Source organism: Mauremys mutica, chromosome 5 (assembly GCF_020497125.1).
Source record: "Mauremys mutica isolate MM-2020 ecotype Southern chromosome 5, ASM2049712v1, whole genome shotgun sequence".
Taxonomy (NCBI): Eukaryota; Metazoa; Chordata; order Testudines; family Geoemydidae; genus Mauremys; species Mauremys mutica.
This window is the reverse complement of record NC_059076.1, coordinates 36,825,135-36,852,843: the sequence shown is the minus strand read 5'-3', so window position 1 is coordinate 36,852,843 and position 27,709 is coordinate 36,825,135. Positions and strand designations below refer to the sequence as shown.

Here is a 27,709-nt window from a genome sequence, read left to right as displayed (position 1 = left end):
TATTATTTTTCCTTGATCCATTTTGCTTCTATTTCAGTAATTTTTTTCATATTCTCAAAAGTCTAATATAACATTTCCAATCTTTCAAATTAAAAATGTACTTTTTCTGCTGTCATAAAAAATGAATCGTACTATGTCATCTCCATGTATGCAACTTTTCCATCAACTGCCAATTGAGAACAAAAACTTTATGCCAGTATTGTACTGAAGCTTTGTAGCGTTCATTCAGTTACAGCATTTGCATCTTCTTGATTACTTTGAAGATTAGTTTTCTAAGGATAATATTTTCAGTGTTTAAGATCCCACAAACAAAAATCTGTCTATGGAAAAAGAGAGATATTTTGAATACTAAAGTCCTTTATTCAACAACACAGAAATATCACAAAAACAACTTTACTGGGCAAACTGAATGTTTTTATACAGTTTTGTACATGCCCCATAAGTGACTTTTTTTTAATAAATACACTGTTTTCCAAAACTGCTTTTTTTCATAATTGCACAAGCATACATACACCTTACACAAATATCTTTTAGAAAATTTAATAGATAACTGCACAGTTCAGAAATAGGAGAACACTGTGAAAGGAGTACATTTTTGTGGCCCATGTTTCTGAAAAATCTCCTAGTTCCCTGCATTTGTGAAAATGGAATACTTTCTAACATAGGAGCTGTCTTTTATTCACTAAGAATAGAGTAGATCTCAGTGTGAAACTGCCAAATTTAATAAAAACAAAAATCTGAAACATTTAGCTGCTACATGAGAACCAACTGTTTGATATCACTATGCATCTAACCATGATCAAAGACCCACTACAGCTTTTTGCTGAATATATTCGACCCTGAATGGTATGTTCATTTAACTACTTTCTTCTTCATTATTTGATTACAGATATAGCCCATTTAGAGACTTTATATTCTTTAGCATTAATTGTATGACTTACATACCAGGGGTTCTGGACAAAAGGGAATACTTCCTTTCTCTTAGGGAGTGTCTATTATTAAGTCACATAATGTGTATGTGTGCCTCCTTTACAGCCTTATTATTTAATAGGTTTATCTGGGGTATGATAAAAAGAATTTTTTTCTATTAGGCATGCTTAGTGCTCACACCTAGAATACTTCAAATTTATATTATGCGGTTTTTGCACTGTGAAAATGAAGAACACAAAAAGGGATAAAAAATTTCATATTGTAAAGTATTTTAGGATCTTGTGAAAAGCACAAATTCAGTAATTAGAACTTGACAATAATCTAATTTATAAATATGTATGTACCATGTATAGGAGAGAGAAAGAGAGAGGCCAGAAAAGGGATTTCCTTCTTCAAACATCAAAAACCAAAATGCTCTCTATGCACTACATCATAAAAATATTGTTTTACCAATATGGAAAAACTTGATGATATAAAGAAACAATGTCCAAAATAAATAAAAAAACATATGTGGGAATCAAAGAAAATCAATCCTTGTTCATTTTTAATAATTAACAGGTTTTTTTGCTTTTCTTAACAATTTTGAATTGACGTAAAACACCACAGTTACAATATACAGATCCATCAGTTCTTGAAAACAAAACAAAAAAAGAAACCACATCAAGACATGCAACATTAGGGTATTAGACAGTAAGTACATTGCTATGAATATCTTTGTACACCTAATGTAGCCTGAACTGAATTTTGTCTCTACTTCTGTCAGAGCAATCACAATTTTCCAAAAAGCAAGGCAAGCTCACCAGCCAGATGTGCAAATAAGGCTTCAGTCAGTTTTTAAATCAATTAACAATTTGGTAAAGAAGACCTTACGTGGCTCTCATTGGTCCAGCAGTAAATAACGGTGGCCTTAACCAGAAAGTCTTAAATGAAATAACATCAGGTACAAAGCTGCCAAGTAAATGAATGTAAAGTTTATTTTATGATTGTTTAATTAATGATCTTTTATAAAATATAAGAGGGGGCACATGTTGCGAGCACATTAAAGATGGCATTTATTTTCTGAAATTACATGTAAGATGTCATGCTACACGGAACCCAGGACATGTGTGTCAGCCCTAACGTTTAGAATGCACATGCAATCTCCTCCAGCTCAACACACCAGTCCTCTGATGCTCCTCTACTGTGTCCCAGCCCTTCTACACACTACTGACCCTTGCTGCTACACAGCCAATTCTAGGATGCTTCTCCTCCCATCCATTGCCCTTAGGTTGCTTGACCATTGCCAGGGTTTGTCAGTCCTCAGACTTTCCCAGCACTCTGACTCTCCACAGACCGCTGATGACACATTCTGCTGCTCACCTAACCTCCCAGTATATGTCAAGCACTCTGAAAATGAGCAGATAATGGAGAAAGTGCTGAAATACTATGTTATTGGCACACTCTCTGCATCATTAGCCTGTTATTTCCATGCTTTTCTGTGACGCTACTAGCATTTATCATCCTATCTTGTATAAAATACTAAACATATAATATGTGGTGTAACAGCATTCTCTTACTTTCAAGGGGTGGCCTTTTCACGTGAGTGAAAACAAAGCCAAGCTATAAATAGGTGATGGGGTATTCTGTATGAAGTGTACGTAAACTCAGTATCCTCCATATCCTTGTATTACATCTGAATTATGTAACTCCATGCTCTGCCTTTATGAGGAGTAAATGTTCTGTATACATAGCTAGTACAGGAGAAAGAATGGTGAAGCATTCTAGTATAGGCCCGAGGGACCAGTGATTCAGCAAGCCCAAGATCAGTGGACAAAGAAAGATGTGTGGGGACAAATAGTCACTCGTTGAAAAAATGTGGGGTTTTCTTATATACTTAAAAAATACCCAGGCTCTCATGGCCTTCACAACTGCAGGAGAGATCCAAGCCTGTCTAAATTTATAAACTAGCCTAATCTCTAAATGTTGCACATGGAGCGAAAATATTTTCATATATTTTATAAAATTTTTATTCCATCTATTGAAAAAACCTACATAGCAACTCTTAGTGGGAAGGTAAATACATTGACTCATAGATTTTTCTCAGATATGGTACGCTTTTCATTTTGTATGCTAGAACATGCTATATATAAAATGACTGATTCCGCATGTCCATCTATACTGTGCATTTCACCTTACAGCACAGTCAAAAGCAAGTCAGCTATGGTGTGTTACTTTGGAGGGATACCCTTCTGTAAAGCTCTTTTGGAAGCAATGCAAGTGCACAACCACTACTCTAAAACAGTGCTCAAAAAGATTAATTTTAGATTTTATGTCTTCCCCTCTTACAACAATACAACTGAAGGTAATTGCTAGATACAACATAATCTTTTAATCTTGTAAAACTTGGCATCAAGTCTCTATGGAAGGATGCATGGTAAAACAGTGCTGCTGCTGCTGCTGCTGCTGCTGCTGCTGCTAAACAGCCAGCAAAATAATATTTAAAGCTAGAATTTATTGCTCCAGATTTAACTTGCAGAACCACACTGTTGTGTACAAACCGTTAATCTCCATAGATGCTCAGACATGATTGTCTCCTTGTGTCTAAACACACAAAATACAAGCTGCTATCTGTACAGTTTACAGTACCGAAACACATATATTTGAAAATGAAGTATAGATATGTTACTTTTCAAAGATACATGATTTTATAGCAGGGGTTTACCCAAACTTTTTTTTTTACAGCCACTTTAAAAATAGACAACAACTTCACTAGTATAGCTAAGTTACATCAAATAAAGATTCAGTGTACTGAATGTGAATAAACTGGCCAATTCCCCAGGCTCCCAGATTGTTTAAGTTTTGTTTTTGAGGAAACCCCTATACATAAATGAAAATAGTATCTGAGTATATTCTTCAATGGTGGACTAAGCAGTTTCTTAAAACAAGACTTTAGCTTGCCATTCACTTCGGACTGCCTTGAAAATAAGATATACTACTGCTTAAAAGAACCATCGGAATGCTTCAGCGCTGGGAACAGGTGTTCTCTATAAAAAAAGCAAGAAAACAGGTTAAGCTTTCTTTCTGTGGCATTATAAAATAAGATTTCTTCTTGTTGTTTTTCCTTTACATTTCAGCCATATTTTTAGTTATCTACATATAACATGATGCCTCACATAACTCAATAATTAATAGAAACGTCCTCCTTCTAAAAATGTGCCATTTCAGGATTTTATACATACATACACTATGTACTATCTATTTCCTCTTTAATTAATCAATAAAGTAATGGAAATGAAAACATAATTATAAACATCTAGGACATATAGCCAGGAAAATGGAGAGTAGTCATGGAATAACCGTACCATTTTGAAAGGGTTTCTGCCTATCCGCTGACTTATTAGGTGTATGCTTATAGTTGGGTAGTTTTGCAGACACACACTTTGGCAAGACATTTTTTTAATCCAAGAATAATGAAGACATTGATCTAATGATCACAATGTGCACTGTCACCTGATGCACCTGTGTTGATGTCTTAGGAGAATAGGGCAACATTTTCAACCTAGAGTTGGCTATCTCATTCCATATTTTGGCACTTAGGTTTGGATCCAGCAAAGCACTAGAGCTTGAACTTTAAGCATGTGAATGGTCCAACTGACTTCAACAAGAATAGTGACTTGCTTAATGTTGAGCACATGCATAAATGCTTTCCTGGATCTAGGCCTAAAATAAAAATGGCTTACTTTCCCCAGGTGCTGAGCACCCACAACTCCCACTGCAGGCAAGCATTCAGTACATCTGAAAATTGCACCACGCTCTTAAGTGCCTTAATCAGCCCTTGGACACCCAGCTTTTGGCACCCAAGTTTGAACATAGAGGGAAGGACTTAAACCATGATCTTGCAAGGTGCTGAGTGATTTCTATGAGGTACTGAGTGCCCTCAATTCCCTCTGCATTCAATGTGGGTTGATGGTGCTCGCATCCCAAAAGATTGGACTATGGGGTCTATTTCTGCTCCCACTATAGCTAATGACTTTACACTGACTACTGTGAGGGCAAGATCAGTCCCTTAAATCACTACATGCCAATTCACATCAGTTATCCCATCCTGCTGTATTTGGTTCATTAAGAAATAGCCACGCAAGCAAATATTATATCTGAAGAAGTGTAACTAAAAAACCTAATACACAGTCTTAAGGAAATTGCAGATAAATATATTTGTGTTGAAATAGTTCTTGTGGATTATGTTGAAACTTTAATTAAAGAATGCCACTGAAAAGAAGCAGTCTTTAAGCTATATTTTTATGGCGGCCCTTTAAATGTTTCCATTCCAAAATACAGCTAATAAATCATACACCCAGAAATTTTTATGGATGCAGCGCAAGATGCTTTGAGGCACCACCAATCAGTTATATGAGTTAAGGTATCTTTGCAAAGTTCTACAAAACTAATAATTACCACAGCAAACATTTTATATCATAAAAGTAATCAGTTGTAATAACCAGGCTCAAACAGTATGCAGGTCCCCTTGCAGAAACACTTAAAATTAATCATTTTAATAAATATAGCAAGGGAATGAAAAGGAAAGCAGAGTTCCTCTTGTTTTATCTTTATCATTCATTCCCACAGGAATATCAGAGAAGAAAGAATTTCTGCTGTGTAATCAGAATTCTAAACTATTCAATATCCTACTTCTATCTATGAATGTTCAAGTTTAATAAATCATCTGAAATTGGCTTCCAAAAATGAGTTTGATTGTTGTATAAATATGCTCTGAATATTTGAGTGTTCGTTAGTATGTGCCAAAATAAGTATTGATTATGTCCCCTTTAACAATTCCTATTCTATTCTGTCACACGTGCTCAGTTCTAGAGTATGTACCTGTAATGACAAAGCAAAGCAAAGCTTCCTTCAAAGGTATACCGAAGAGAGACGATATGCTTGCTAGACAAGCCACAGAGTTCTGTGTAGGTTGTAAGATGGCTGCTGATAATATAATTTATAAAGAAGTTGACTATAAAAGAAGCTTGAGTTTAGAACAATAGCAAGCAACCATATGTCTAAATCAACCTCAGAAGAATGGCTAATCACATATAAGTATTACACTTACATATTGTCTTTGAAAGCGACATTTAAATATTCCACTATGAATACTTTTTTATATATCTGGGGTTGAGCTGGCATTTATTTACTTTCTTGCAGCATCAAGTTGAGTTACTCTGTCAGACACTGTCGTATCAGCTGGAAGTAAAGGTGCAGTGTCTGATTAAAAGGTCAATAAGACCTTTAAATACACAGAATAATATTTCTGAAGGGCAAAGCTGCTCTTTAATATCTGTGCTTCTAAAAAACTACAAGATAAGATCTTTTGCATCGGCATAGGAAATTGTAATTAAACATATATTATATAATTAAATATCTATTGCACTAGCCACTGACTGGGGAATCAGCTGTGACTATTTTCAATCATTAAACCAGGCAAAAACAAAAACAAAAACAAACCAGGATTGACTAGATGGATCAAATCAGCTCAAACCCAATTTATGGGATGAAATGTTTTGATTTTTGCCCTCACAACAGACAAGACTATAGCCAGGAGAAAAGAGATCTTTCAGCCAGTTTGGTGGCTCAGCACACCAATCCATAAGTTTAAGTGCAATGACCATCTACCTTCTGGTTATATAAATCCAAGAGTCCCAGCTGGGGAATCAAACTCTTGATGAGATTACAGTGAGTTTCTGAATCTCGGTTATGCTTGCAGGGAATCATTATCCTGAGTGACAGGAAAGACAGATTCCCCTGGAAGTTAGGGGGAGGGGGAAGTAAGGAATAGAATTGGAGTTGATCAGCATTGTTTAAGGCAGCCTTCACTGCTCATGCAGGTGCAAATACTGACAAACAGCAGCCTCGTTCCCAGGAGGGAACTCAAAAACCTGCAGCCCCAGCTTCTCCTAACAGGTAATGCTATAAAGCATCGTGTTCCAGATAATTTATCTCTAAACAAACCTGATATGAAATGACCTTCAAGCTTAAAACTTTCTATTCTGTTTCTCTTTTGACCAGCTTTAACTAGCAAGAGTATTTTCTACGTAAGTAAAGAAGTAGCTCAAACATTTGAAATATTATATTTTAATTGCATTTTTAAAGTCAGCTTCACATAAACAGCCTAGAGAATTACATTTTTGGCTTTAAGATAAGAGAAACACAATCAAATCCCTTTAAATAAACACACACCAAAAATGACATTTTAAAAATTATATAAATTGGGCCTGTATCTGTTCACATGGGCAAAAATGCCCATTAACTTTAGTGGGACCAGGTCCTTTATACAAATACGCACGCTTCCAATACAGCAAAACAGCAAAATATACTGAAATTACAGACTCTTTAAATTCTTCACCACAGACTCTATTTTAACTTGAACTCAGCTACTTTTTTGGCGTAAGAATTCAGACATTTTAAAAATGTATTCTGTATACACTGTTGCTGTGGGTGTAGCTCTAATACAGTGTTGCGATGCAAGTCTTTGCAGCTGCTAGATTACATATTTCTATTATTATTTTATAGAGAGCATTAGGGAAACAATTTTGCAGCAGCATATGGAAATTTAAAAAAATTTATTTGAGAAGGATACATAGTTATGACCTGAGTATTTGTAATTTTTAAAGGAAAACCCTTTAAGCACAGTAGCAAATTCAAATCTGGGCTTTTACACACACCCAGATACTTGCAGGCCAGATTCTGAACCCCTTATTCATGCTGAATAGTATATACTGACATGACTAGTACCACTGAAGTAAACACACCAGGCCATGAGACGCCCTTATGGGGTGCACAGAGTTTGGGGTGCACACAAGAAGCTGTTTCCCTCACTGTCATGGCCTGTGCAAAGGCCTATCACAATTACAGTCCCTGAACTTGGAGGAGTGCATGGACTATTCCCTTAATATGCCTCAAAGGCACAGGTATCATAAATGGAACATGGAGGCCCTTGGGTCCTCTCCTGACCCCAAACCAACCTGTGCAGTGGGCCAGCTGCATAGAAAAAAAAGCAGGCTGGACGATTCTGCACAGTGCCCTGTGTACTGGGGAACTTGGGAAAGGAGTGGCTCTCCGTGAGGGACATTCCCTCCCTGAAATCCCCAAGTCACAGGTCCAGTTCTGTACTTGGGCCACTGGAAAAAATGGCACAATTTGGCCCAGTGAGACATGTCATTACTACCAGACATTAGCACAAACTGGAGAGTCTGGTGTCATGTGATGTGTGACTGGAGGGATAAGGAGAAGCTAGTCTTCAAGGCCAAGGATAGATGCTCACAGTTCCTGCATGTAATGCATTTTGCATCCATTACCAGCCGAAGGTTTGGGGCTGGCTACCAGTTACTATTGCCTAAGTAACTAGCTGAGTAGGTTTCTTGTGTATATAAATAACACAGCATTAGTTAGTTAAAGGACTAATAAACTCCACAAAATCCACAAAGCAGTCAGAAAACAACAGAATATTGGAGGAGGCCAGGGAGCTGTCCAGGCATGTGGAGTCCCCCATGCCCATTCCACCAAGCCAGACCTATTACCTGCAGTGCTGCGAGCTGATGGAAGCTTCATTTTACCTGAGGTTCCTCTTTTAAGGCTAATAAAAGATGGCTGCTACTCATGTGTCCAGGAATGGGTGTAAGTCTATATCCTCAAAACACACCCACTCTCCCACCAGACTTGCCCTCCTCCCCATGCTACTCTTCTTGGAGCAGGTCTTAGAAGAATAGGGACAAGGTAGCTATGAATACATGGAGTGTATTCTCCATCACACAAAGCCAGAATAAGTTACCTTTGTGCAGGAAACTATGCAAGGATTGGGAAGAAGAAATCCTTTCCCAGCCCACGGTGAGGGTGCAGGGCAGCTGTATAAGGCCATTACCCTTGTCCTGCTTTCTGCAGGTATTTGGTTCACACCCTCCGAACCTATACACCTCAAAGTCCCCTTCAAAGTGACTAGGTGAAGCTGGCATAGAGTTAAGCTGTGCTGTGCACATGTTACGTGAAGTCCCTATCTGCACCTTCTCTGCAGCCAGTTTGTTCCACCCATGAATATACTTACAAATATAGGAATGGCTTTGGAGTACCTAATAAATGGCAGATTCAACTCACAGACTTTCCCTGAAATTCTCCCTCAGGCTAGAGAGGTTGGAGAACCATAGAGGAGTGTATGAACTCCTAACCTTCCATACCATGGAAATCTGCACAGAAGAGAAACTACAGGCTGCCTTTTCAAGCTACTTCTCTGCCCTACTCCCAACCCCTCCTGATGGATCTTGCTGAGCTATGCTGCCATTGAACAGGCTAGCTGTGCTGGCACAGAGACAAGTTATTGTGTCTCAGGTAGGCATGAATACAACTTAGGCATGAATATCCACTGACTAACAGAGGGAGTGGAGAGGGGTTGGTTCCACAGGGAGATGCTCCTCCCCCTCCAACCCTGGCATCTCCTCACAAAATCCTGCAGAGTCCTAACCCCACAGAAGAGCTTCCATAGGATCTGGACAAAGATGGAAGCATGCCATGGAGCTGTCATTCTCCACATCTGCCAGGATCTGCTGGGTTCTGCTACCTTCCACCCACAGACCCTGTCTTTCTATTTATTATAAATTATACCATACTGTAACTGACATCCTCTAACAACCAACTTAAGACTGGACTTGTCAGTTAAGTGGGACAAGTATTTCAGATCAGAAACTCAGTGGTGAGCTTATTTTAACAATCTGAGTTAAAATATCTCTTATCGTACCTGAGCCACATTCCTGTCTTCCTTCATACCAGGGATGAGATTTAACATTTATGTTAAAAGTCAGTTTTATTTGCTTCAAGAGGACATGTATCTTTTTACTGGCAGTTATTTTTCCACTTGCACTGCATATCTTCCATGCTGTATTTGACACAAACCAGATTTAGAACAGACCAGATTAGGAAACTCATTTGACTTTCTCTGCCACCAAGTTCGTACAGCAAAAAGTAAACCACTACGCTGGATACTACAGAGAAATAAAAACTGAATCATTGATTCAGGACCAAGTTGTCATACCCTAACTCACTTTCAGTACCTTACTCAGCGAGCAGTCCCACAGATTTCAAAGGGGCTATTTGAGGAGTGAAGAACAATTCAAGGAATCAGAATTGGCTAGTGGTAATTACAGAACTAAAGACCTGTCCTCACAGGGCCAGATTTCTCCACTTGTACTCACTGTCAGTAATAGCCAGTAGCAAGTAGCCCCAATTGCAATAAATGGGTCTACTTATGGAGTAAGGTACTTCTTGATGGGAATAAGGATAATAGGATATGATCTTTATTTATATTCAGTATTTGACATTATTCATATATTTGTTTTCTTTTACTTGCATTTACTTGGAACATCTTTAAAAAGCATGAGATTAAATTTTGAGAAATGGGTGAAGAATTTTAACATTTTAAAAATATTAGTGAATAGTATCACTGTGGAAAACAGTTGGTAAATACAGATCAGTAAAAGCAGCAAGGAGTCCTGTGGCACCTTATAGACTAACAGACGTTTTGGAGCATGAGCTTTCGTGGGTGAATACCCACTTCGTCGGATGCATGGGTGGGTATTCACCCACGAAAGCTCATGCTCCAAAACATCTGTTAGTCTATAAGGTGCCACAGGACTCTTTGCTGCTTTTACAGATCCAGACTAACATGGCTATCCCTCTGATACAGATCAGTAACTGCATGGAACCAGAACTAGTGTTGAGAAAAATATCAGCCGTGAAATATTAAGGTCCAGATCATGGAGTCCCTAATCGTGTTGGTGAGCACCTACGCTAATGAGTAGTCTCACTGGCTTTCAAGGAAACTACTCACATAAGTAAGATCTCCCCAGCATCAATGGGTGCTTCATCATCTGGTCCTAAATCCTTAAGGGCTAGATTGTGCCGTTAAGCAGAGCTTCTTTGAACACTGGCATGTACATGTGGCATGTTCTTCACCCCAAGAAGCAGGAAGAGCTTCGGAAAGGAACAGTTCTACCCTTCTTCTTCTGGGTTGGGGAATAATTTGCTACAGTCCCTTTCTAGCACACTCTCTCCCTTATGCCAATTCAGCTCTGCTGGCCAAAAAACTGAGGGTTGGAGCCAAGGCTCTGCGTCTCCCCACTCATCTGCTCATGAGGGGGAGTGGCAGTTTGTAGATCCTGCTTTTCCCCATTACCCTGCACCCAAAGCAGTGATCTGGAAAGGCTGTGCAAGATGGTGGTGGGGATCTTGCTTCCCTTTTTGTTACTCTGCAGCCACGATCTGGCCCTAAACAACAGTCCTTAATTAAAGCTTTCTGTCAAACGTGAATCAGAAGAAATCAACATCAGAGGAATGTCATTTAACATTTTTTAATTCCTAAGGATTTTCATCTATACCTGAAGTTGAGGACAGAGCTGATTAGCTGCTGAAGATGACATTATTATTATTTATTTATTATTTAATAAATAGAGCCCAAAGGCCTCAATCAGTATCAGGGATTGTTCTTGTTTGTTCTGACTGGCCTCTGACAATCTATTAACTTTTTTTTAGGGAAGAAGAAGGGACATGTAGAAGCACTGTAGTAAAGAGAGCTAGGAAAAATGTTAACCTGACCAGAGGAGATATGAATTAGTACCTTCAGGATTACAGTTCAAATTAAAATATGGTAGCATCCAATTTATTTACTTTAGCTCATGTGATATTAGGAACAGTTTATAATGTAATTCTAAACACTGCATTTGGCTATTTCACATCAACATAATATAAATATCAAGAGGTTATATTACAAAAAATACTAAAAATCAAAACCACTCATTACTCATTTCCAGCTCTGTCCTAAAATCTGTCTTGCTATTTCTTCTCATTCTACTCTGCTATGAATTAACAGCTATAAACTCCCTTCTCCCGCCACACACACACAGTCTGTCACTATAGTAATTTAATCCCTAGGAACAGCATCCATCAGTCCCTATCACTTAGCCCCCCCCCCTCCCCCACAGGCATTCTTGTTAACATTCAATCCATTAATAAGAAATCCCTGTTGGTACATCATCCTCTGGAACACGATTTAGCACTCAAGCTTTGACTTCTCTTTAATGTCCTCTAGGTTACCTTTTTTCTAAGAAACCTCTGTCTCAAGACATAGATGAGGCCTGGTTCTCATCACCAAATCTAAATACATCTCTACCCCAAGATCATGCGACCCGACATAACACGAATTCGGATATAACGCGGTAAAGCAGCGCTCCGGGGGGCGGGGGAGGAGGGCTGCGCACTCCAGTGGATCAAAGCGAGTTCGATATAACGCAGTTTCACCTATAACGTGGTAAGATTTTTTGGCTCCCAAGGACAGCGTTATATTGGGGTAGAGGTGTATATATTTCCTTTCTCTTGACCTAGAACTACGCTGGCTGCGAGCAACCCTTGCTCCTTCTTCCCACACCGCTGAACCTAAATGATCTAATCAATAGGACATCATGACCAATTAATCCATTAGGATTTCTCACAGTGTGAAAGTAGCAGAGTTAGTCAAAAAATGGTCACAAAAAGGCTTCCTTGTTTGTGGCAAAACTGTCAAAAAATATCAACCAGCTCTAGTAATTAGTTGTGACATCTTCAATTTACAGGAGCAAGGGATTGTTTTTAATCAATGTAGTGACTGTTAAAGGTGCCAGACTGACAGTGCAGAAGCCTGGTGAACTCAACATATCCACAGATCAGGTCCAGCAAGAAGAGCAGCAGCACAGTCTTCCCTACAGTATTTAACCCAAATTCCTCAACTGGAAGGATCACCTCTAGCGATTAAAAGGTAGTATATCATTTCCAAGGCCATTCAGACCTTGGCCTCCCTTCCGAGTCCCTTTACAATGACAATTAACACTTAACTTGGCATAATTTTCTGAGGTGGCCACCCTCACGGGACTTAGACCTCCAATTCATTTTACAATAGGCCACCAAACAATCATTTTAGTGTTACAGTTTATAAGCATCACCATCCTGGGCTGGACTGAACTGGTGATTTACAGGGGACAGGTTTCATATTTCATTACCAATCTCTTCTTTCATCTAGTCCCCCACCACTCAATCTCTGGTGAGTTCACTATTCATATTAATGACCTCTCCAAACATCTTCTTGTCTCTGACTTTTTCTCTTCCTGATACATTTTGTCTTTGTTTTGTCACTGTCATCCACTCAGGAGATCACACCTTCAACATAATCCACTTCCAGCTCCCCTTTTTCATCTCTAGCTCTCTGACATTGCGTCAGGATGATCACTCCTTCCACAAATTAAAAATTGCACTCCTTGAGCCTATACTTTCCTCTAATAACCTAAAAATACACAGGCCAAGCAGTGCCCACTCAATGAATCATCTCAGTCCTCCATTTGCTAGCATCATCTCCCTTCCTCCCATTTATCAGCTTGTCAGTACTAACAACTTCATCATCTCCTTAGCTCTTGATCAGCTTGTCTTCCTCTGATCTTATATAGCTTCCCATGCCACATGTTCACCCTGGTACCCAGATCATCTCCAATGGAAAAGAAGTTGAATAAATTGGAGTTCACTATCCATTGGGACATGAGGAAGACCAGTTCACTATCTTTAAAATCTCCTTCTAGTGCGTGAAGATTGAGTGTCTCTTGTCAATCATCATCCAGGGTCTTGGGAATTCAGTGTCAATCCAAATCCCTTTTCCATTCTGACACTTCTCCCTGCAACCCCTCTCCACTGAGGTGGTGTTTGCTACCATCTTTCTTTTGAAAATCTAAGGCCATGTCTACACTAGCGAGCTTACAGTGGCACAGCTGTACCGATGCAGCCGTGCCACTGTAAGATGGCTCATGCAGTGACATTATTAAACCACCTAAAAATGGCAGTGGGAGAGCATCTCCCACTGACGTAGCTCTGTGCACATGAGCGCTTGTGCTGGTGAAATTTATGTTGCTCAGGGGTGTCTTTTTTGCCCAGACAGAAGTTTTGCCCACAAAAGAGGTAGTGTAAACATGGCCTAAATGTTGTGTCACTTCATCACTACTTTTAGCTCAGCCAGCTTTTCCTCTCTCCACCTACAACCTGGCACCCCTTCCACAGCACTTATAATGGCCACTGCTGTCCCAGTTACAACCATCACTGGTCTATGAACAAAACCACCTCCTCAGAAGATTCGCACCCCCCAAAATGGCTGTCATAATCTTCTCCTCCACCTTGCAATATTATATTAGCATAATTTACCATTGACTCCACTGGAGATTTTATTCTGGCTCTGAAAGCTGCAGACTACCCCACCACCACACACCAGAAAAGGTCTCATTTGACCCTTCCTTATTCACTCCCTTCCTTTCTCTCAACAAAGTCATGGAGAAAGTATCTGCGTCTGACAAAGTGGGATACCCACGAAAGCTTATGCTCCAATACTTCTGTTAGTCTGTAAGGTGCCATAGGACTCTTTGTTGCTTTTTATGGAGAAAGCAGGAACCTCTGAGCAATTTAAGCATCTTTCCCAGCACACACTCTTTGATTGCTTTCAATATGGTTTTTAACTCTTTCACCATCTCTAAGAATGTGCCTCTTTGGGCAGTTAATGATAAATGCTCTGCCCCTAACCACAAATTCCTCTGTCTTCTTACACTATTTGATATCAATGCAGCTTTCAGTATTATCAATAATTTTGCCCTTCTTTAAACCATGATCATCTCCAGCACTGTCCTCCCCTGGTTGAACTGTCTCTAGGCTGACTGCCACTTTCCCCATCAAGACCTTGCAGACCAACTCTGCATCTCAGTTCATTCACTGGCCTATCTTGACTCTGTCAGCTCCTGGCTTCACCATAATGTTCTACTGCAGAATACATCAACTACAGCAGTGGTCCTCCTGGATAAAAAGTCCCATTTGTCTCATGTTTTTAATTTTGCTCTTATTCTCCTTAAATCAGATCTGTACTTTGGCCCACAACCAGAGACCTCAAGCATCATACCAGACGCTGATAGTATTTTCTGATATTTTGATTATGTGTATATTTTTCTAACATCAACTATAAAATATTGCAAGAATTCATCCTTACCTTGATGCAGCTTCTGCTGAATTTTTTATTCACGTTTTTGTCACTTCCTGTCCTCACTACAGCAGTTCTCTCCTTTATGGTCCGAATGCAATAGGCTATTATTTTTCTATAAAAAGTAAGGTTGTTTCACTCCGATCTTTTGTGAGCTTCTACTGGCTCTGAATCCAGATCAAAATTGTTTATTGTGAGAATTCTCTGTAGCTGTGTTCTACCCTACCTATCTGTCCTCATCTCCACTCTTTTGACTACTACCTATTTTGAACTCTCCTGTGTCCACTCTCTACAAAATTCACTGTAATTGTCTTGAGTTCAGTGTGTTGCCCCGTCCATCTGGAATTCTCTCTCTTTTCCCCACTTTTTAAGCCACTGAATAATCTCTTCCCTTTAAAACCTCACCATTCTCCTTACCTTACAAATGGCTCTTTTAATAAAGTGTTTTATGATATTGAGTATTAAAGATGCTACATAAAATAAATTGTAACTCACTGCAAGTCAGCATGGAGCTGAAACATGCATGGTCCTGAGAAAATAAACAAGGAAGGTTTCTGAAATGTTCAGAATTCAGTAATCTCAGTAAAAACACTCAGTAACAGCAGAAAAAAGAAACACTAACGTAGCTAAATAAGCAAGTATTTGATGAGTTTGTTACAAGAACAAGGCACAAAGTATAACCTAGACTTGAGCTATTGTCGGTTTTTATAATATTGCACTCATCACTGTAGTATCTAAGCACCTGGTTAAATATTAAGTAATAGTGAAACTTTAGAAAACTGCAAAAATCCAGTAGGCTTAATAGATACCTGGCTATGGATTTTTATAGTTTTAAAATAAATTAAGAGGAAGCCTGGGAGTTCCAGGGAGGAGAAAATATTCCCCATAATGTTTGAGAGTAGAAGTTAACAAGCCTGCTGGGATCTTTTTAGCCCCTGCAGAGCTAAGGCTTCAACATTATTAAATGGCTGTCGCGTCTGAAGTATGGTGCAACATAACTCAATAAACAACCGAAAACATATGATGCTGAATAGGGGGAGGCTTTAGATTACCCTGCAGAATAATTCAATTTTAGGACAGGTGTTTGCATGTGATGAAACAAGATATGACTGCAAAAAATACAAATGCACCCAAAAAAGAAAAAATAAGCCACTGTAGCTTTGAGTTTCCAACTAGCAGAATAGTGTCAAATGAAACAACATTATTGTTCAGTGTGAGCACTCAAAGGAGAGATTTAAGGGGACAAGAACAAGTGGATAAATTGAATTTTCCCCAAAATATATAGATTACAACAACAGAGAACGTTTTTTGAGGACAAAACTATTCCTCAAACATAATTGTGCCTATAGGAAAATTTTTCAAAAGCATGTAAGTGACTTAGGGACCCCATTTTCAATAGTACTTAAGTCCCATAGAGTCACTTATGAGATTTAGGAACATTTTCAAAAAGTGACATGGGCACTTAGGAGCCTAAATCACTTAGATACTTTTGAAATTTTTACTCTAAACCTTTCACATGTCCTACACAAAGACCATTTAAAATTTAAACCAGTGATTGAACAGATCCTGTAATATTTTATTAGACTTAAAGTTGAGAGTTCTAGGTTTACCTGCATAGGGATATTTTATTAAGCAAACTTAAACTTTAAAACCTACACATTCAGGGTACCAACTTTCCCTTCATTGATACTTTTTTTAGTATAGTTTGAAATGGTATTTTCCTAGTTTTACTGCACTATATATAATACACTATATATAATGGTCACTATACAACAAATACATTAATGGTGGTACAGCAATTTGTAACTGGCTTTTATCAACTGGGATTATTATCAAAGTCTCTGAAGCAGACTTTTAAAAATATAGATATATTAAGAGCATTTCCACATACTTGCTATTCATGGTGTGCCAGCAGCTGAAGTCCTAACTCATTCCTTTCTAAATCAAAACTCCCATTGACCTCAGAAAGAGTTTTGGAAGACTAACTAATAAATATAAACTGAGTGGGAACTTCAGGATCTGGCCGATTAAAATAAAATATTAATACTTTATATAAATGCAAATATTTAGGCCCTAACTCTGCAACTCTTACACCGAATAAACGGTACGGTGAGGTACTCAGACAAGGAGTCCTAGTGACTTAAATTAGACTACTTGGCAAGCAATTCATAGCCCACACAATGTAGTTATTTGTATGATCCAAGCATTGGACAAATTCACCACTAGATAAAATTGTCAAAGGCACCAAAGTGACTTAGGAGAATACTTCAATTGGCTTCTAAGTGCCTAGGTCACTTTAGAAAATGGGGTTTAGGTTCCTAAGTCCCTTAGGCGTATTTCAAATTTTTACTTATTACGCTTATTTCTGCCAAACAAATATTTGGTCTTATTTACCATATAAATTGTGAACCAATCAGTTCAACCCCACCAAATCAATATGCATTGATTTCAGGGGAGTTACACCAGTGTAAAACTGGAAAAATGCAGTGATGAATCAGTCACAATGCTAGATTAAATCCTAGCCCCATTGAAGTCAATTTCAAAACTCCCATTGACTGCAATGGGGCCAAAATTTCACCCATTGTATTTATATAAGGTATAATACCTTAAGATCGCTGAACCAAATTAAATCTTGACTTAAACAATGTGCAATCTCACTAAAATAAATGGGGTTTCCAAGACTGTAACTCAGGGCTGAATTGGATCTATAATCCTGACTCATCAGTTTTTTAATCTACAATATTTTTAAAAGGTGTGCAAAGAAATATTCCATGCAATGAAATTACAAAAAACTGTCATAACTTGTTAATCTCTGATCATTCAGGCATTTTACTGATTAGACTAGTTAATACAAATTATTGTTGAATAAAAAGTAGAGCTTGCAACAACAACAAAAAAGTTTAACCAGATATGACTGTCTGTCTGATTCCTTAAAATTAGGTTCAATTTAGTACCTAATTTTGGTGGTGCTAGATTTCTTTAGTGGTGGTCCATTTCATTTTAAAAAGCATTCGACTATTTTGTTCCCGTCTCGCACAACACAAAATTCTAGTGCATGTCATCAACAGTAGTCTGTGAATGTCTCCCATCAATGGTGAACTAAAAATTTGGGGATTTTATTATATTAATTGGTTGAATTGTACACTAATATTTTGTGTGGTTTTTGTTTGGTTTGGACTTCTAAAAATTACATAAAGACAGTAAGAAAATATGAAATTTAATAAAAAGATTGAATACCATCTCTGTTTAAGAAGGTACCAATTCCTCTACAGTTTTAAAGATCAAGAACCCCTTAGAATTGTTGATCAGTAAAGGGACAGCAGGCCTGATCTGGAAAGGTGCTGAATGCTTTTTCCAAGGTCCTCAGTTCACTGGCCTCCCATACTTAATTGAAAGATGAAGACACTTCACACTTTGCAGGACCCTGTCCCATGTGTAGAACTGCAAATGGCTTCAATGAGATTTCTGAGCAGCTGCAGGATTAAGACGTGTGTCAACCAGAGTGAGTGAAGATGCCTGCAGCTCTTCCAGACTATACCTTGAAGCAGCAGCAGCAGGCGTCATTGTGATGCGCATTGTTTCGATGGGACCTCAGCTGGCCAAAAGGAACTAATTATTTAATTCATGTCTATCATACCCATCATTGTAATATCCAGGGGAATGCTACAAAAAATTAATTAAAAAAGCTGTTGCAAAGTTTCAGCAAAACTGCCTCTGTCTCCTCCACCCACTGACAAGATAAATACCTCTTTGGCTACATGCTCAATTTAAGAAGCAGCAGCAGAAAACAAGGAAACACAGAGAAACAAATGCATCTTGCCCTGTTTCTAAAAAACAAAGAAACAATCAAATAAAATCACCAGATTCTGAGTCTAGTACACTGCAAGGAGAAGTGAATTCCAGAGCCAAGAACCTTCCCCTAAGAATGTTCTATCACTTCCCCTAAGAGTTCAGTCATGGAGATGGAAAAACAAGAGCATTGTGGCAGAATACAACTGCACAACAAGGAAGAAACTGCAAAGTCCCAGATTGGTGCGGGCTTTATGGCTGATAACCAAATTCTTTAAATGAGCCCATAAGAGACTGATGCAGTTACTTAGTTGCTGACCCACAGAGCATGCAGTCTGTCTTTTTGTTCTGTGTTTGTACAGAGCCTCGCACAGTGGAGTTCTGGTCCATGACTAGGGCTGGTAGACACTATGCTAACACAAATAGTAACTAATAGTAATAATTAATTCAGTGCACAACAGCAAACACAGATAGTGAGGTGATCACTAAACACAGAGAGTAGTTTGTGCTTCCTTCTGACTTTCCAGTTAGTCACCCTGACATTCGCATTAGCTGCCTGTTCCCTCCCAGTTTTCCTTCACATTATTGATTCCCATCACAATATGTAACTTAAAGCTAGAAAGACATGAGGAAAAATGCCTCCTCTGAGGCCCCACTAATTGACCCCTGCCCACCGAGCTCCATAGTGTTGCCTTAACAATGTTCACATTTGCCACCAAAAGTGCTGAGGTTGCCCACAGGTCCCCTTTTTCCCTAGTGGCAATGCCATATGCTGCTACATTTTCAGGGTCAAATGCTGCTTCCATTGAAATCAGTGGACCCAATCCTTTTCTCAATTAACTCAGTCTCAAAACCCACACTGAGTTCAAAGGGAATGGGATTAGGCCCTTCATATTTAAATTTTAATATTGAAAACTTATTTTTGAATGGAAAATAAGTGTGCTTATTTTTTCAATAGTAACTAAATTAATTAACATGTATTTTTATGAATAAAGTATGTTACACTGAATCTTGTAACACTATGCCCACGTATGAAAGGTACTTAATGTTGTGCTCAAATCCCACTCTTACTCAATTGAGTGACTCTGTGCTTGATTTTGATATTCCACTGGTTTAAATCCAGAGTGGTGCAACTGAAATCAATGGAGTCACACCAGCATAAAACTGACTAGTGAAATCATAATCAGGCCTATTGACTTCAAAGAGTGAGAAAGGCACAAAGTAAGATTTGGTTCTTAGTCTTTATAACTTACAGTAGGAGTTATAAATGTGTACTAATGGGAGGAAAATAAGTAATCTCTCTGGACTAAAAATTGTTATGCCTCTTACTGTAAATCTAAATGAACACAGTGTATACATACACGAGTATACAGAGTGATACATGGCATCAATCTTATTTTCATACATGTATTAATACTATACATAAAGTCACCTAGTAATAATAAAATTCTGTTAAAAATACTAGAGCACAGATAATATAAGAAAAACATGGAAAAATAAAATCAGTTTGAAAAAAAGGCTGGAAGGGAAGCATTTAATTAAAAAGGTAAGGGTCAGGTAATCTGAAAGCATTAATGAGAATCTGTTTTAAACTTAGTGTACTAACCTTGAGAGTTATATCATATGCCTTCATTGCACCAGGACAAGAACAGATTTAAGGGGAAAAAAGAAAGATGAATTCAGTGGTTTCAACCAATTAACTGACTTTTTTGCATAGTTTTACTTCCAATCTTTAGTCATTTCCATATTTTGTAGACAATATCCTTTATATTTTGTATGTAACTGACAACCACAATTTCCATATGTATATAATGGAATTTGAACCCTTGATTCTTATTATATTGTCTCAGTAAGGTGCCTACCTAGGCCATAGTGTATCACCTAAGGAGATCTGTTGATTTACAAAGACCACAAGACAAGCTAGCTTGAGAAGCCAGTTCAGCAAGCAGACTATGCTCACCCACCTGCAACCACGACTGCTGTTTCAGTTCAGTCATGTAGGCCCTGTCACTCTCTGACATGCTTCCAGCTGGTTGCCTTACAACCAGAACAGTGTTGCTGCACATGTGCTTGAGGCAGTCATGCTGTCATTCTTTATTATTTAATTAAAAAAGAAGAAGAAGAAAGAAGAAAAATGACCAAAAATAGAGAGTTATCCAATTTGGGAACTTTTCCTTTCCTACTGACAAATAACATGCCTGTAAGGATATTAGCCACACGCCGTGACATGCTTTGTGACTGGATATGACCTACGGAGAATGAACGTCTACTGATATCTCTACAGCTGGAGAGAGAAATCTGCTTCCTTCCAGTCATAATATAGCAGCAGAGGTGTGTGTGACAGCGAGAGAGAGAAAAAATGAAGAAAAGCAGTGAAGGCAGGTGGTTATGAAAGTACACAAGTGGCTAATAAAACCATGGGTTTTTTACTAGCCACAGCAGTTAAACAATTTTAATGGGTAGCATTCTCATAACATGCCTGAACAATCTTTAAGGCTGTAGAACACCTTTGTCAGGAGCAAGGAAATTCATGAAATGTGTTTAGAGATGCACACAAACTCATACAAAAGTCTGATAACATATAAACTAATCTCCTCTAGAAATATTTCACTTTCTGAACAAATCAATAATCCATCGGGATCATTTATCATAAATAATAAATCACAGAGGCATCTTGGTTTACAAGCCTAAAGAAAAAGAACTTTTTGCCTAAATAGTATAACAAAGTTCAATGTCGCTGAACGAACAAGTGCCACTGAAAAAAGTAATCTCTCTTTAAATTGTAGATCAATATTAAAATTCAGCATGATCTGTTTATTGCAGAGTGGGTGATTATAAACATTCTTTGAAAACTTTCTACAAATATAACAGAAGTATATTGTTGACCAAAACCAGTAAGTGAAATCAAAAGTTAACAGCTGATGTCTAGCATCAGAAAAAATCCATATAATCTGCTGTATTTCTGTGATACTGGATTACTTACAAAAAGCAGCTGAAGAAAATGTATAAAAATGGGCTAATAACCAAATTTTCAACAAGGATAGTTCATTCTTGCAAGGAGGAATGAACATGATCTTTTGATGGGACTCAATATAATACAATAAATCACGATGGCAAAATTTTAATATAAAAAGCAAAATTTCCTTCAGTTCAATGGCAATATTAATATCAATAAGGCTGTATCCATTTATTTGGTGTCAAACAAACTGAAGGATTGTTTTTCTTTACCCCAAGACCCCACCCCTTGTTGGAGAAAACTCCTGCAACCAATGATTTAGAAAATAACCACAAAACACATGCAAACTGGAAAGTTGCAATTTCTCACTTTGTTGCTATTTTCTGTGACTGTCACCCAGTATACACAGTACTCCTCTGTTCTAAATCTACCATTCCCCCTGACACCTTCAGACACGTCTGATATGTGCATCTAACCAGCAACACTATAATTTTAATAATGACAAGGGATTACATATGATTACTAGTCTTTCCTCTGTCTTGTTTTCCTTTGTCTAAAAATATCACCTAATAGCCATTTTACATATATTTTTGTATTTTTATCATTGTCTCTTGTACTCAATACATGAACTGAAATTTCCACAACATCATATCTGTCTGTCTTTTGTATGTCTAGCAAACTTGAAAACCTGTCTTTACAGCTTTGTGATATTCAATACATTGTCAGTTCTGAGGACACATTGTAAAAATAAATGTATATACAGTTCAATCAGACATAATTTCAGTCATACCTGTGCTTATTTTTTACATCACATTTTAGTACACCAAGAAAGGATGACGTTGTAAATTGCATTGCCAAAAAGAATTTGTAGCACATTTCACCAAACTATTTAACTCTGTGACTAATTGTCTTTCTTGAATCAAATTGCCATCAGTCACCCTGAAAATAACGAGTTATTACTTTGTTCTGAACTGCTGACCACTAAAAAGTCAGGTGTTCAGCTACATTCTTTTCCTGCTCTCTTCCCCCTCCTCTCCACCAAAATCAAAGATAATTAATTACCAGTCAGATAGAAAACACAGTAGATAAAGCACAGAGATCTCATAATGACAACAATTAAGTTAGAAAAAATAAATAAACACCCCATTTGCTTTCAGGTTTAAAAGTGTTTACCCTCCACCACTGGTTTCATGTTAGTAAAAATCTGTTCCATGTCACCAGACAGAACTCTTTAAAATGACAGATAAACATACAGAGATTGTTCACATCAATGTGGATGTGCCCAGCATGTGCAGGGGTGTTAAAGAACCCTCTTAACGAAGATTTTAATTCATCATCTGTGATGTTAGTTACTAGATGAAGCTATAGTGATTTTTTCCAGGGACCAAAATAAAAATGCCAAAGGGATTCCCCGCCCCCCCTTCCTTCACACTCTTATTTAAGAGCATCCCCCACCCTCTACTTTCAGGGTGGGTTCATACCAGGTGCCAGTGAGGGAAGCCAGTGTCACATGGGCAATAACCCTTACAACCTGAATGAAGCTTCAGAAAAGGGATGCTGCATCTTGAAGCTAGACAAGAAGCACTGGAGGGGTGGGGGGAGGGGGTTGAGCAGGGACGGAGGGAGGCTGGGGAAAAAGAAATCATCTCCTCTGACCTCTAGTGAAGTGCCAGGTTTTTTCTTTAGCTCTTCACATTTCCTAAATTTGCAGATCTGGTGTCCCGTTTTGCGGTTCCTGCAGCTGCTGCAGACGCCACAGTTGATGAGCCTCTTGCAGGGCACGCAGACCCCACACCTTTTCCTCTTCTTCTTGGCAGGGTTGCCTGCCCCTCCTCCCCCGCCTCCTCCTCCCCCCGCCGCCCCCCCTCCTCCGGCGGCTCCCAGGGAGGAGGAGGACGAGGAGGAGGAGGAATGGTTCTGCGGGCAGTCTGCCAGATTGGCAATTTGAAACGCACTGTCTGTGACGGCTGCTGAGGCTGCTGCGGGGGAGTGAAGGGCTGTCATGACGATGACCCCTGGAGGTAATGAGATGCCCCCTAAAGCCGGGATAGCGGAAAAAGTCCCCACGCGCTCGGGGAGATTCATTATCTCTGCTTCAGCAGCGCCGCATTTGAGCTTGTTCATGCATTCCCCCGCCAAAGGTCTGCAGTGTTCGGGGGATAAGGTGGAGAGGAAATTATTATTTGCCATTTGCAAGGCGGGCTGCTCGGCGGGCGCGCAGCCAGGCTTGCCCAGCCGCTGGGACTCGTTCCGATGGTGCAGGCTGCTCCTGCCGGCGTGCAGCGAGGCGGAGGCGGCGGCGGAGGAGGCGGATTTCCTTGCACCAGCCGCGCCGCCGGGGACCGTGTTGCCGCCGCCGCCGCCGCCGCCGCCGCTGCCCCACAGCATGGCGGTGGCGGCGGCGGCCGTGGCGGTATCGCAGTTCCAGGGGGACATGCCGATGCGGGCGGCGGCGGCGGCGGCGGCGCTGGGGAAGATGGGGGTGGTGATGCGAGCGATCTTGGCCGCCTGGGGGAAGGCGCCCCCGTTGGTCTTGTAGAAGGTGGCGAAGGAGCGGTAGCGCTCCATCTCCGAGTTGTAATCCACAAGGCTGTTCAGGGCCCCCTCGGGCAGGTGGTTATCCTTGGGCAGCCCCGGGGCCTCGGGGTTGGGGCCGCTCTCCACGCACACGTTGGTGTTCATGGTGGCAATGGGATGCTGGGGTGGCAGGGGGAGAAAGGGTGGAGGGGGGGGGACACCAGTGAGGGGCAGGGTAGGGCAGGGCGGAGGGCCACAGGAGCCGTCGTCTGGGTGAGATGGATGGGGTCGGGTGCTGGATGGAGGGGGCGGGGGGGGGTGTTAATCCTCTGTGGGGCACATTTCTGCAGCCGGCAAATTGTCAGGCAGCCTCTTCGTTTGCATTCTCCCAGGAACTGTGACAACTAAAATAAAGAAAGTCATTTCCAAAAAGATGTCAAGGCACAGGAGACAGTCACCCAGACACACTCAGCAGCAATTCCAGAGCGTTTGCACGCGAACCAATAAAGCCCCGAGCCCACCGCCACGCTCCCGCTCTATCCTGCCTCACCTCCCCCTGAGTAAATGCATTAATCGCTGGGCATACCCGGGGAGGGGCGCTGACAAATGCCTAGGGAAAGGGGCCAGTTGGAGTGCTAAAGACATGCAATACCTGTAACCAGAGGGCATATGAAATGTGTGAACAAGTGTTGCCAGGGCATGCAAATGTCAAGTAAAGCAGATAGCAGCCATGGTCTGAAGAAGCAAATGAACAGGATATGAAGTACTGAGAAAGTCCACAATGCATTAGAGAATAAACTGTAAGCAACACACAGTACTAAGAGCCTGCTCACATACAAGCTGAACTAAAGAGGCAGAAAAAAATGGGGAGGGGGGAAGAACTACCAGCTGCCACAGTGTCCTTCTGTGTCTGACGGTCATTAGTTTGAATCCCAGCACAGCTGGTTCTGTTAGGGTCTTAATTCAATGTACCAAGGACAGATCTCAATTGTACAAGCCATTTGATGGTGGTGGTGCTTGTGGGGTAGAGAGGGTGGTGTTCTGCTCGTTTTTTGAAAAAGGGGAGAGAGAAAAATATTTAAGCCAGGCAATTTCACAGTTTTTGATCTCAGAGCCTGCAGCTGGGCTGAACATCCCCAGTTCCTCTGGAGGCTCTTTTCCATCTCCAAGCCATGGGGGCTGCACAAGACTGTTTCCAAAAAAAAAAAAAAGGACCTCCTGCAGGCATTACAGGAATATACATTGGTTTATTAACAAAAAATAAAATAAAATAAAAGACTCCATCAAGTATATGGTTACCTGCTGAATTAACCATTAGTGGGATTGACAGATTCATTATTATTCTTATTATTTTATTTTTTAAAAGTTTAATGCAGAAATAAGGATTTTCATGCCTTTTATTTCTCATAGGCCCTTCTTATGATATGGAGAGGGATATTTTAGTTTATAATAGAGAAAAAGGTACACTATTTCTGTCTTTGGAAAGTAAAGCAAAACCTAACTAAAACACAATTCTATTATCAGTCTCTGTTTTCCAGATTCTTCACCTGGATACTTATTTTAGACTTATTCTAGCATTTTTTTACATTTATATATATTGATCAGAAACCTTTACTTTGGGGACACCAAATGTGGCCCAGTACTGTTTCAGGCTAAAATATGTATAGTTCAAATGGTTATCAATTATAGTAATTAGGATCATAATTAGATTAATGAACCGTTTATAGGCCAATTTACCAAGTGCAAAAACTTCATCATCTACTGATGTTATAGTCTAAAAAGCAGGGTTTATGTAAACAAATCCAGATTATGGTAGAATAAATCTAGATAAAGATCCACCCTTGGCTGGATTAGGAACTAGCATGCATCTTTCAATCACAGAAAGACCCTAATCACATATGAACCACCTCTATTTTCACATCAGGAAAAACTGAGACTATTGCTCCCTTTAGGGGTCTGATGGCAATAAAAAGGGTGCCCCTAAAAGCTCCAGGCTAAACACAGACTTGGAAAAAAAGGCTAAGAATTTGCACATAGCAAAGACCTCTAGTTTCTATAAATGAAACTGTAACCGCATGTCCATAATAACAACTACTCAATAAAACTAGTTTTGCCAACCATGTGTAGGAAATCCACACAACTGGGGAGGGAAATGTGTTAACATTTTAGCCTTTAGTTCGATATATTAAATAGTACACGCATTTTGTGCTTTATTTTCAGAGCATTAAAGTGGCTATTCTGCACAAAATCTTTCTTTTCTTGCTACCTCTCCAATCCCCCACCCCTATCCCCCTTCAAGGTTTATTGCCATCAGAAAGGAGAAAATGATGGTGCCCACCAACCAGGTCATTATTGTTTAATCGATGCATCTCTGGAGCATGAAAAGGGTACCTAAGACGCAGCTATTGATTTTTTTTCTTAACTATAGTCCACATTTAAAAATAATCATAAAAATAGCTAGCCAGATTGCATGATTGGGTTCCTGCTTAAGCCAATGTGCCTGTACATGTTCAATATTGCATGTCTGGTCTGCCAGAGACATAGAGATCAAAGGTCATATTTAACATTCAGGAGGAGGGGCGGGTGCAGATTAATTAATAAATTAATACAGCGGCGCCTTTTATTGCCCAAGTCTCGCATTAATCTACTTTTACGATCCTAGAGGACAGGAGCAAAACCAGTTCCCCCTCCCCAAAACCCAAGCAAAGAAACCCCAAAATAACATCCTCTCCCCCCCCCGAAGGAAAAACAAAAAGAGAGAGAGCAAGAGAACCAAACAATCACTTACCAGTCTCTTTATTTGGGGGGCTGGAAATTGCAGACGCTACCAGCCTGCCTGCCTTTAATTAGTTGCACATCACTCCCTAGCACAAAGAAGAAGAAATATCCAGATGTGTCTTGGCAGCTCCTCAATTACAACTTTGATACTTGTAAACAAACTGTGAAGGGGGGGTGGGTGGGAAAAAATAAAGACGCCGAGCCACTAGACAAATACCTGTAAGTGGCTTTCCCCCCCTTGTTGCAGAGAGAAAGGGAGGAGGAGGACGGGGTGGGGGGGGAGGAAAGAGCAGGCACTGGGTGAGTATGTGTGTGCGTGTATGTGTGAGAGCGCCTGGCTGTGTGCTCGGTGGTCTCCTCTCCCTGCGCGTTGCTCTCGGTCCGTCTCCAGTCGCTGTGTGCGAGGGAGGGAGGGAGGGAGCCAGGGAGTCTCTCTCCCCTTCTCTCTCTCTGTTTGTGTGTGTGTGTATGTGCGGGTGGTGGTGGCTGGGGGAGGGGAGGGAAGAGAGAAGAGGAGGGGAGGGGGTGATTGGCTCCGAGGTGAGGAGGATGCAGGGATGTGGACACCTACTGATGATTGGCTGCAAATTACACCGGGAACAGGAGGCGCACACGGGCCACTGCTTCTCTGCACAAATCCCCTGCTCAGCGCAGGAGCCAGCCACGTTCGCCTCCCATCCCCGCTGCAC

General features: G+C 40.0%; 1 protein-coding gene across 5 annotated transcripts; it reads right to left on the bottom strand.

Annotated features, from left to right (window-relative positions):
• Nucleotides 1-349: 349 nt before the first annotated feature.
• On the bottom strand, nucleotides 350-27,482 carry CXXC4 (CXXC finger protein 4). 5 transcript variants are annotated; one of them, XM_045017429.1, is made up of 4 exons: nucleotides 27,031-27,170; nucleotides 23,382-24,646; nucleotides 20,376-20,396; nucleotides 350-3,953 (listed from the first exon to the last, which is right to left on the bottom strand). In XM_045017429.1, the coding sequence occupies exons 2-4, from the start codon at nucleotides 24,405-24,407 to the stop codon at nucleotides 3,909-3,911; spliced, it is 1,092 nt and encodes a 363-aa protein (XP_044873364.1). In that variant the 5' UTR covers nucleotides 24,408-24,646; nucleotides 27,031-27,170; the 3' UTR covers nucleotides 350-3,908. The 5 variants fall into 5 exon arrangements, with proteins under 5 accessions (XP_044873364.1, XP_044873365.1, XP_044873361.1 ...); XM_045017430.1 differs by lacking the exon at nucleotides 20,376-20,396; XM_045017426.1 differs by lacking the exons at nucleotides 350-3,953; nucleotides 20,376-20,396 and adding an exon at nucleotides 27,238-27,482 and having other exon boundaries at nucleotides 23,201-24,646; nucleotides 27,031-27,106.
• Nucleotides 27,483-27,709: the final 227 nt, after the last annotated feature.